Genomic DNA, 11,955 nt, shown 5'->3' on the forward strand with positions numbered 1-11,955 from the left:
TGGCTCTGTATGGCACTGTGAGGCTCTGTGTGGCTCTGTGTGGTACTATGAGGCACTGTGTGGCACTGTGAGGTTCTGTGTGGCACTGTGAGGTTCTGTGTAGCACTCTGAGGTTCTGTGAGGGTCTGTGTGGCTCTGTGAGGCTCTGTGAGGCACTGTGAGGTTCTGTGAGGCACTGTGAGGTTCTGTGTGGCACTGTGAGGCACTGTGAGGTTCTGTGAGGCACTGTGTGGCACTGTGAGGTTCTGTGAGGCACTGTATGGCACTGTGAAGCAAACTCAGCATTCACAGACTTCACCCTTCTCACAGCAGGCATGCCACTGAACCACCCACTCCACACCTGTGCTGACCAGCGAGGGTGGCCGCGCTGTCATAACAGCCCCTGACAAGGAAGCTTCGGCCAAACAGGGCTCTAGACCCCTCACCACTGTTCACGCCATGTGATCCTCATGAGCTCCCTAAGTGTTCTGCGTTTTTAACTAACTCTGCCCGTGTGTGTGTGTGTGTGTGTGTGTGTGTGCCTGCCTTTCTTTCTCTCCCTCTCTCTGTGTCTGTCTGCCCGTCTCTCTCTGCCTGTGTTTCTCTCTGCCTGTGTCTCTCCATGTGTCTGCCTACCCACCTCTCTTAGTATATGTGTCTGTCAGTCTCTCTGTGCCTGTGTGTCTGTCTTTCTACCTGACTCTCTCATATGTGTGTCTGTCTGCCTGCCTTTCATTCTCTCCTTTTCTGTGTATGTTTGTCTCTCTCTGCCTGTGTGTGTGTCTGTCTCTGTGGTGTGCATCTGTCTGTGTATGCGTGTACGCGCATGTGCGTGGGCGCATCTACCTTATTTCCTGTGGCGGTGTCCACCAGGAAGCCCAGCACCTGGAGAACCATGCTGCCCACGGCCCCCACGGGACTACAGCTCTGGCTCATGTGTTTTAGTGCCGCCTGGGGTGACTCCACACTCCGGCTTGCACACTCTGATGTTGGCAAAGAATCCAGAGGGTGGAAAAGGGCCTGGTCTGGCTGGGCGAGAAACTGGTCATCCGACAGCAAGTCTTGGAGACTCCCCAGGTCCTCCTCTTCCTCCTCTTCCTCTATGCATGATTCCAGGATGTGAATCACATACTCCAACAGTAGCAAGTGGAACAGATGCCAGGCACCTGCATTTCAACGACAGGAGAGATGAGCACATAGGACAGAGGGCAGATAAACAGCAGACAGGCGGCAGGCAGGCAGCAGACAGACAGGCATAAGTCAGTCACTAGGAAACATGGCTTTTAACTCCCTGCTTCCAGAGGATCGACTGAATGGCTGGGGGATTGGTGGGAAGGTGCTTTTCTCATTTGCAGTGGTCCACGCTGGGGAACCCTGCTGGCCAGTCCTCACACAGGGCCAAAACTAGAGCCGACTCCAGAAGGAAGAAGTGAGACAGAGAAAAGCACACGGTATGAGGGAGGGCTGCTGTCCCTTCTGCTCTTCCAGAGAGGGCTGCCCTTGACGTTTACCTGAGACACAGACCGGGAGACTGGCCTGTGCCATCTTTAAAGATGCTTTTTAAACAAAGGCAGAGCTGTGGCTCATCTGGGGTTTATTTAAGTTGTTAACAGGGCAGTGGCAGAGGGAGGGAGGGAGATGGTGCCGAAGGATGGAGGACAATAAGAACTACTAAGCACAGGGCGGCAGTGGGGCCTGGCAATAGGCATTTCACTAGATGCAGGTGTGATCTGTCCACTGGGCAGTGAGCGGTCAGTTTTGTATGAAGGCACCAGCAAAGTGTGCTTGTGTGAGCAGGGAAGTATTTGGGTTTCCCGTTGGCTGCAGTTTACAGACTTGTAAAATAATGGAAGTATATTCCACGAGTGTGGACTCCATCTTCTTTTTTAGATTTAAGTTTACTTTTTAAATTTATTCACTTTACATTCCCATCATAGGCCCCTCCCTTGCCTCCTCCCAGTCCCACCCTTCCTCTCTCCTTCTTCCTCTGTATCCCCCTCCCCTAGTCCTCAGAAAGGGAAGCCCTTCTCCCCCGCCATCTGATCCCAGCCTATCAAGTCTCCACAGGACTGGCTGCATCGTCTTCCTGTATGTCCTGGCAAAGTGATTGAAGAGCAGGCAACAGAGTCCATGCCAGAGACAGCCCCTGCTCCCCTTACTAGAGAACCCACACAGAGACTGAGCTGCTTGGGCTACATCTGAGCAGGGGGTCTAAGTCCTCTCCATGCATGGTCCTTGGTTGATGCATCATTCTCTGCAGTCTTCTGTGGGCCCAGATTTGTTGGCTGTGTTGGTCTTCTTGTGGGGCTCTTGTCCCCTCCAGGTCTTTCTATATACCCTTTCTTCCATAAGACTGCCTGTGCTCTGCCCAAAGTTTTGCTGTGAGTTTCAGCATCAGCTTTGATCCCCTGCTGGGTGGAGTCTTTTCAGAGGACAATTATGGTGCTGCTCTCTCTTCAACCACTTTCAATGTCTATTCTATTTGCCCTTCTGAATGAGAATTAAGCCTCTTCCCTAGGGTCCTCCCTGTTACTTAGCTTCTGTAGGTCTGTGGATTGTAGTATGGTTATCCTGTATTATATAGCTAATATCCCCTTATAACTGAGCACATACCATGTGTGTCTTTCTGTGTCTGGATTACCTCACTCAGGATGATCCTTTTTAAGATCCATCCATTTGCCTGCAAATTTCATGATGTCCTTGTTTTTAATAGCTGAGTGGTATTCCATTGTATAAATGTACCACACATTCTGTATCCATTCTTCAGTTGAGGGACATCTAGGTTGTTTCCAGTTTCTGGCTATTAGGAATAAAGCTGCTATGAACATAATTGAGCAAATGTCCTTGTCGAATGGTGGGACATCTTTTAGGTATATGCCCAGAAGTGGTATAGCTGGGTCTTGAGGTAGAGCTGTTCTCAATTTTCTGAGAAAGTGCCAGACTGATTTCCAAAGTGGCTGTACAAGTTTGCACTCCAACCAGCAGTGGAGGAGGGTTCCCCTTTCTCATATGCTATCACTTGAATTTTTGATCTTAGCCATTCTGATTAGTGTAAGATGGGTTGTCAGAGTCATTTTGATTTGCATTTCCCTGATGACTAAGGACATTGATCATTTCTTTAAGTGCTTATCGGCCATTTGAAGAATTTAGCTTGGTAGCACATTTTAAAAAACTGGATTCTTTGATTTGTTGGTGCTTAATTTCTTGAGTTCTTTATATAGTTTAGATATTAGCCCTCTATCAGATATAGGGTTGGTGAATATCTTTTCCCAGTCTGTAGGCTTTTTTGTTATGATGACAGTGTTCTTTGCTTTACAGAAGCTTTTTAGTTTCATGAGGTCCCATTTATTGATTGTTGATCTTAGAGCCTGAGCTGTTGGTGTTCTGTTTAGGAAGTTGTCTCCTGTGACAATTGAGTTCTAGGCTCTTCCCCACTTTTTCTTCTGATTTTATGTTGAGGTCTTTGATCCACTTAGACTTTAGTTTTGTACTGGGTGAAAAATATGGATCTATTTGCATTTTCTACATGTAGACATCCAGGTAGACCAGCACCATTTGTTAAAGATGCTCTTTTTCCACTGTGTGGTTTTGGCTTCTTTGTCAAAAATCAGGTGTCCATAACTGTGTGGGCTTATTTCTGGGTCTTCCATTTGATTCCATTGATCCACCATTCTGGTTCTATGCCAGTACCATGCAGTTTTTATTACTGTTGCTCTATAGTACTTGAGATCTGGGGTGGAGATACCTCCAGAAGGTCTTTTATTGTACAGGATTGTTTTAGCTATTCTGCGTTTTTTGTTTCTCCATATGAAATCGAGAATTGTTCTTTCAAGGTCTGTAAAGAATTGTGTTGGTATTTTGATGGGAATTGCATTGAATCTGTAGATTGCTTTGGTAAGATGACCATTTTCACTATGTTAATTCTACCGGTCCATGAGCATGGGAGATCTTTCCAGCTTCTAATACCTTCTTCAATTTCTGTCTTCAGAGACTTGAATTTTTTTTTTTTAATACAAATCTTTCATTTGGTTGGTTAGAGTTAAAACCAGATACATTATAGAGTTTTTTTTTGTGGCTATTGTGAAGGGTGCTATTTCCCTAGTTTCTTTCTCAGCCCATTTGTCTTTTGTATACAGGAGGGCTACTGATTTCTGTTGTTGTTGTTGTTGTTTGTTTTATATTTATTTTATTTAGTTAATTTTGTATCCGGCCACTTTGCTGAAGGTGTTTATCAGTTGAAGGAGTTCTCTGGTAGAATTTTTGGGGTCACTCACGTACACTATCATATCATCTGCAAATAGTGATACTTTGACTACTTCCTTTCTGATTTGTTTTCCCTTGATCTCCTTTAGTTTCTTATTGCTCTAGCTAGGACTTCAAGTACTATGTTGAAGAGATATGGAGAGAGTGGGCAACCTTCCATTGTCCCTGATTTCAGTGTACTTGATGTAAGTTTCTCTCTGTTTAGTTTGATGTTGGCTATAGACTTGCTGTATATTCCCCTTACTATGTTTAGGTATGTGCCTTGTATCCCTGATCTCTCCAGGACTTTTAACATGAACGGGTGTTGGACTTTACAAAATGCTTTTTTGGCATCTAAGGAGATGATCATGTGGGTTTTTTCTTTCAGTTTGTTTATATAGTGGATCACATTGATGGATTTCTGTAGACTGACTCACTCCTGCATACCTGGGATATAGCCTTGGTCATGGTGGATGATACTTTGATGTGTTCTTAGATTTGGTTTGCAGAAATTTTATTGAGTACTTTTATATCAATGTTAATAAGAGAAACTGGTCTAAAATCTCTTTCTGTGTTGTGTCTTTGTGTGGTTTAGGTATCAAAATGACTGGTCACATAGAATGAGTTTGGTAATGTTTCTTCTGTTTCTATTTTGTGGAATAATTTGAAGAGTATTGGTATTAGCTCTTCTTTGAAGGTCTGGTAGAATTTTGTGCTGAAACCATCTGGTCCTGGGCTTTTTGGGGAGACTTTTGATGACCGCTTCTATTTCCTTAGGACTATTTAATTTGTTTACCTGATCTTGATTCAACTTTGGTAAGTGGAACTGATCAAGAAAATTGTCCATTTCATTTAGATTTTCAAATTTTGTGGTGTATAGGCTTTTGAAGTAGGACATAATTATTCTTTCGATTTCCTCAGTGTCTGTTGTTATATCTCCCTTTTCATTTGTTGATTTGGACAGTTTCTCTCTGCCTTTTAGTTAGTTTGGCTAAGGGTTTGTCTATTTTGTTGATTTTTTTTTCAAAGAACCTGCTCTTGGTCTCATCGATTCTTTGAATTGTTCTCTGTTTCTGGTTTATTGATTTCAGCCCTGTGTTTCATTATTATTGGGTGTGTCTGCTTTTTTTTTTATTTCAAGAGCTTTCAGGTGTGCCATTAAGTTGCTTGTATGAAATGTCTCCAATCTCTTTATGAAGGTACTTAGCACTATGAGCTTTTCACTTAGCACTGCTTTCATTGTGTCCCATAAGTTTGGGTATGTTGTGCCTTCATTTTCCTTTAAATTTAGGAGTCTTTAATTTCTTTTTTTATTTCTTCCCTGACCCAGCTATCATTCACTAGAGAACTGTTCGGTTTTCATGCATGTGTAGGCATTTTGCGATTTCTGTTGTTATTGAGGTCCAGCTTTAGTTCATGGTGGTCTGATAAGATACAAGGGATTATTTCATTTTTTTTTTAAAAATGTATTGAAGCTTGCTTTGAACTATATGGTCAATTTTGGAGAAGGTTCCGTGAGGTGCTGAAAAGAAGGTACATTCTTTTGTGTTTGGGTGAAAAGTTCTGTAGATGTCTGTTAGGTCCACTTGATTCATGGCATCTGTTAGTGTCGTTATTTCTCTGTTCACTTTCTGTTTTGTTGACCTTTCCTTTGGTGAGAGTGAGTTGTTAAAGTCTCCCACTATTAATGTGTGATTTAAGCTTTAGTAATGTTTCTTTTACAAGTGTTTCTTTTGTATTTGGGGCACAGATGTTCAGTATTGAGATCTTGGTGGAATTTTCCTTTGATGAGTATGAAGTGTCCTTCCTCAGCTCTTTTTATTAATTTTGTTTGGAAGTCTGTTTTATTAGATATTAGACATTAGAAATGACTACTCCAGCTTGCTTCTTGGGTCCATTTGCTCGGAAAACCTTTTTCCAGCCCCAGAACTCCATCTTCTTAAAGCTTCTATCAAGTGATGTTTTTGTTCATTTCAAAGCTCCCACAATTTTCCCTATCCACTGTTCACCGATCCTTGTTGGATGCAGGGTGATGGACTCTGCCTGTGAGAGAGCTGACTGACTAAAGGTGGTCAACACCCAGCCTGCTAAACCTTGTGAACAGGATGAGGAGAAGTGCTGGTGTGAATGACTGAGTGATGTGCATGGAGGAAAGACAGGGAGAGGGAACGAAACCCTCAGAACTGGACGCTCATCTGTGGTCACGCATGGCCTTGCTCTACTTGTTTGCTTGGGACGGGTGTTAGCATGAAGTTTGGACCTCGTTAGAAGGGAGTGCCTCACTAAAAATGGTGTCGCCCGCATGGCTATTTCTGGCAGCAGTCCTCCAAAGAGCTACAGGGGGTTTGCAAACTGATCCAGAATAAGGCTTGCCTTCCCCCTGCTCTGTCTACGTGCAGTGAGGGCACTGGGCAGTTTTCAGGGCAAAGCTGACTCAGCCTGCCTGCTGCGTAGACTATAGGAGTGGATGCTTTGTCTTCCCTCTGCTGCATTAGTTAGCGTCACTGGGACTAACCACCGGACAGAAGCAGCCTGAGGGAGGGAGGGTTCTCTCACAGTTTCAGAGGGTTCAGTCCGCAGAGGCAGGGAAGGCAGGGAGCAGAGCAGTCCATGTCATAGGTAGACGGCGCCCCCATGCTTCCTCAGGTAATCTGCTCTGGAAATACCTTCACAGACACCTAGAAGTGCGCCTCACCAGTCTCCTGTGACAGCCTAAATCCAGGAAAGTTGACGTGCTGCCTGCCAAGTGCCCAGGAAAACACCAGGCACTGCGGTGGGGGTGGGGGTAGCAATACCTGTTCCCTGAATGATTCATCCCAGGAAACTGAGGGAAAGGGTTCCCTCTCCACAACCCCTCATGCGTGATCTTCATCAATGGCATGATGTCCTCAACGGAGGAGGGCCAGCCATTGGCAGGAAATCAGCGGTGTGTTCATTCTTCTGTCTTTTACACATAGTGGGGGTTTTGGCAACTGTTGTTCCAACAGTTAGAAACTGCTTCAGAGAACACGCCTCCCCTCTGTCTCTGGGCACCTTCCTCAAAATGTCAGTTTGTGACCCAAAAGCAGGGACAGTCTTTCTGTGCGCCCAGCTGTGAGGGAATGAGTGACACCCAGCCTGCTCATTCAGTGGACAATCACCTTGCCAGTAATAAACAGACAGCCACAGTTTTCTGTGTCTATGTTGCACGTTATATAAAACATTAAGAGAAAGATTAATAGATTCTACACAGACACATGACAGCTTGTGCTATGGTAACATTCTTATTATTTACTTACCTAATTACTTATCTATTTATTAGCATTTATCTAATGAAGCGTTTTGTTAGTCATTTATCTGCGGCTTTGTAAGTTCTTGGCTTGCTTGTCTGCGTTAGGACTTGCACAGATGAAGCAGTGTCCCCTGCGGAATGCACCCTGCCTCGTGATATATTAACTTCTTGGACATGCCTCCCAGTGTTGGACTTACCAAAACTGTCTCGGTGGCTCAGGGTCATGGCTTTGCTCACAGCCGTGAGAAGGAAATTCCATTTTAGTTGGAAGCTGGCCGCCAGCTTCATAAACTCCTCTTTGCTCTTGCTTGGCTGTTTTTTTGTGTGTGTGTAAGAAGGAAAAAAGAAATGGTGTTTAAGATAAAATCAAGGAAATGCAGAGATGCACATATCTGTCAGGAGCAGACATCTTACAAAGGAAAAGGACAAAGATGAGGCGTTGGAGGAGGCAAACGACACAGCGGCTGTGAGGCTTTGGCCTTGTCTTTCTGTGTTTTGTTTTGTTGTGTGTCTCATGGAGGCCTGCTCTTTTCTGAAGGGAGATGAAGGGAGTGGACCTGGGGGAGGTGAGAGGAGGTTGGAGGAGGCAGGCGGAGTGGAGGGAGGCAAACTGTGGTTGGGGTGTACTTCGGGAGAGAAGCTATTTTCAATTTTAAAAAAATGAGGCAGAGGCCAGCAGGGGCCGTTTCTAGTATTGTGAGAAGGACAAAGCAGCTGCTTTTGCTGTTAGTCCTGACCCTTCCCTTGGACCTACAGACTTCAGATGAGTCCTGAGGTCAGGGTGACAGCTGGGCTCAGCACACAGCTGTTGGCACAGTGAGTGCCTCATAAGCAGGAGGACCTGAGTTCAGTCCCAGAACACGTGAGAAGAAAGAATCCAGCCAGCTGGGCCTACCGTGAGTTCTCGGCCAGGGAGGGACCCTGTCTCAAAGAACTGCCAGGGATGCCAGGGCTAGGCAGCAGAAACACGAGAGACCCTGCCTGAACCGCAAGATAGAAGACTCCTAATGTTGACCTCTGACCTCTACACACAGGCCTCACGTACACACATACACACCAGCCATCTGCCCCTGCCCACACTTTTTACAGTGTTTGCAGGGAAGCGGGAGGAGACTGTCTCAAGAGAAAAGGGGTGGACAGTGTGTGAGGCACACTGCTCCAAGGCTGTCCTTTGACCTGTGCTCACATCCACACCTCCACAGCGAGCACGAAGCCTGTCATCTCTGCTCTGATTTGCCTCGTTCAGCATGTAAGGTGGATACGGGTCTTGAGAGAAGACGGAACTCACGCTCTTCCCACAGACGGCAGCAACTTTCTTATGACGGACCATCCCATGCGGGACTAACCCCAGCCAGACCGCACCTTGATGGAGGCTGATCACCTATGTTCACTTCTCAGCCCCGCTCCCCCATCCTTCACCATCTAGTTCTGTCCCTTCCCTACATAATCCCTATAAAATCTCTACAATCCCTACAATCGGTAATCCTGAAACAGGGCTGAGGAGCCTGGTCCCATCTTTTTGGTATGTGTACAAGTGTGTATGCATGTGAGCGTGTGCAAGCAAGTGCATGCTGTCATGGTCAAGGTGCCGGCAGAGGGCACTGGAGTCACTGGAGCAAGAGTTACAGGCATGGAGTCGCCCCATGGGTGTGGGAAGTGATCGTGTCCTCTGAGGAGCATCAAGGGTCTCGCTGGGGCCCACCTTTCGCATTTGTTCTGCGGGCTGCCTGGCCAGACCTGGTTCTTTCAGATCAATGGAGTCCAGCCACCAGTGTGGCGGCAAGCTCGCTCCATTGCCTGTGGAGATAGTTGTGGAGCAGGGCTCTTTGGAGGGGTGGGGAGAAGCAGGCAGTAGGAACTGGCCTGATTTATTGTCAGTCCCCACACTATTTCAATATGAAGTCAACTGTGACAAATATTAAGAAAACTTTATGACAGGGTGTGGATGGGAACAGCTCTGCTCCCGACAGACCCTACGGATTCAGTCACACTACAGTTCTGTCACCAAGAGGAAACTAGGGCTTCTGTCTGACAAGACAGAGAGGTGGGAAGAGGTGAGGGGGAGAGAGGGTCACTAGCCAGGTCCTCAGCCCATAGCTCCCAGCCATGCAGCTTTGCGTGGCCTTTAATGGCCGCTGCCTCTTCATCCCCGCATCTTCCCAGCCCTGGCCTGTCTACACACAGTGCCGGCATGAAAGAAGGAGCCTCCTCCAGCTTTGAGGGCTGCCTCACTCGGGAACCATTCTCTGCTGAACCTGACTTTGTTGAGCTCATTTCCCTGAGGTGTTCCCTCAGGGGGGCCACACGGCAGATCTGGAGCAGCCTCGCCACTGCGCCCTGGAGAAAAGCTCCTGCTGGCGGCGACTGCAGACTGTCTGATGCCATGACTGACAGAACCCACAGCGCTGAGGCATGACGGGGCCTGTGTAGGAAACTCAGCTCTGGCTGTGTTCACGCCACTGAACGTCCAGCCTTGGTGAGCCCCTGCCCTGTGCCCAGCAGAACTCTGGCCCTCTGGTGGCCTAGGTGGCACTAGCGGGCTGCAGTAGGGTGCTGCCATGTGTAACTGGGGTGTTTGTGTACACCGAGAGAGGCACTGAGTCACGTGTGAACCACACCAGGAAGTGCTGTGAATTTTAAATGTGCACACTGGGTGAGACAGCGTCCCTGAGTCCCTTCCAAGCCTTAGTCACGTGCCCTTCAGCCCATGCTCGACTGGCAACTACCAGCCTCTGAGGGAAAGCTCAGCTGCAAACAGTGAAACGTCTTCTCTTTCCACAGAAAACCCACATACAAAGGCCTTCCCTACCATACTTCTCACCTCTGAGGGGAGGGGGCTCCCACTGGAGACCAGGAGTGGTGAAGAGAGAAGTGAGATCGAGGGTGAGGAACAGGGTAACTATAAAAACGCAGCAGTACAGTTATCTGTCTGTCTGTCATCTACCTGTTGTTTATTTTTACTTTTGAAGAGGGTCTCCTGTAACCGTGACTGGCCTTGAGCTTGGTGATGAATTTCTGGTCTTCCCACCACCTCTGGAGGCCGGGGTAACAGGTGTGCCACAGGTGTTACAGGTGTGTTACAGGTGTGCTACATCACACTAGGTGTAGCTTTATGGGGTGCTGGGGATCAGACCTCATCTACACTAGGCAAGTACCAACAGAGCCACAGCCTTGGTCCACAGTGGGGGTGCTTCCTAAAGGCAAGCGGAAGGAACTCTGGGGACCATGAGCACCAGTGACCATTTGCCACCACCACCGTCACTTCCTGCCTCTACATTTAGAAAGTATTCTCGGGCCCAAACTGCATGAGTGGGGAGCAGAGTTGGCCATGTTCCTCGGCCAGCCTCCTGCCGGATGCTAACAACCAAAGCTGTTAGTCACCCCTGACAAGGCCAGGGCTCCACCGACTGTTTCTAGGGACTTCTGCAGTTGTCAGAGTGAGTGAGCTACTGCAGTAACAAGCCCTCCCAAGGCATGTCCTTTATAGAGAAAACAGCACTGTTTTTCTTACCAGGGCTCATTGGTGAAGGCTGCAGAGAGGGTGGCGGAGACCAGTGGCACCTGGTGCCACGTGGTGTCATGAGGCTCGGAGTGTGAATGAGTCAGTCTGGCTGCTTAGAGGCGGGACTGGCACAAAAGATTTGGCTAAAGGTGGCGCTGGGTGAGTCAACAGAAACGAACAGACCCCTGAAAGCTGTATCACTGACCCAGTACAAGATCTCAGCCTCCAACACCCAGTACAGAATCTGGAACAATTATTATTATTACGTTTTTGTTTTACACGGGGTCTGGTTAAGTGCTGCAGGCTAGTCTTGAACTCATGATGCTCCTGCCTCAGCTTCTTAATCATGGGTGTGTACCCTCCTCACATAGCTTGGGCGATTATCTTATAAGAAGCAAAGAATGGGAAGAAAAATTGGAAAAGCCCTCCTGGCTCTTTCCTTAGGCATTTTTCTGGCTCATCTCTTGGAGATCTTGGTCAGGGCTACCAAGAAGGCTAGGCAGGGAGGGACAGGGACACGGTGGCAGGACATGGGAACAGGACATCGTGTGCAGCTCTTTTCCAGCTCTCAGGGTCCTGGTTCTGGCCTGCTCTTTTCTTCGTCATTCTTGATAGGCTCATGTCTGCCACGTTCTCTTCCTCAAAGCTCTGTCCCTCTCTTGGCTAAGACTTAAACACTATTTACCTTTCACATGTCCCACACTTTCCCCAAGGCCTTCTCTGTCACCGTGAAGGTGCTGAGATTCCATCTAAGTTCTAGTCCCCACTTAACAGGGACCACAGGCATGGCCCAGAGCGTCTCCCATGGCATTCTCGGCTTTTCATGCTGCCCACTTGGATGGTGATGGAAGTCAAGCCCAGGGCCCCAGTGAAAGGAGCCCCTGGAGGCTCACCACCATGAAAGAAATGGAGTCACAGCCACGGGCAGCCCCATCTACCTGGTGGTGATCCCAGGGGGGGG

At 47.5% G+C, this 11,955-nt stretch overlaps 1 protein-coding gene across 1 annotated transcript in view; it reads right to left on the minus strand.

Annotated features, from left to right (window-relative positions):
- The window catches only part of Rfx8 (regulatory factor X8), a 48,873-nt gene that overhangs the window by 7,638 nt on the left and 29,280 nt on the right, over positions 1-11,955 (minus strand). Inside the window, exons 6-9 of the mRNA XM_055608047.1 lie at positions 10,302-10,335; positions 9,195-9,289; positions 7,690-7,804; positions 826-1,145 (exon numbers count right to left, since the gene is read on the minus strand). Of these exons, the coding sequence (XP_055464022.1) occupies positions 826-1,145; positions 7,690-7,804; positions 9,195-9,289; positions 10,302-10,335 (564 nt within the window). The remainder of the gene's footprint in view (positions 1-825; positions 1,146-7,689; positions 7,805-9,194; positions 9,290-10,301; positions 10,336-11,955) is intronic.

The sequence above is a fragment of the Psammomys obesus genome, unplaced genomic scaffold (assembly GCF_907164565.1).
Source record: "Psammomys obesus unplaced genomic scaffold, mPsaObe1.curated_primary_1811, whole genome shotgun sequence".
NCBI classification, from domain to species: Eukaryota; Metazoa; Chordata; class Mammalia; order Rodentia; family Muridae; genus Psammomys; species Psammomys obesus.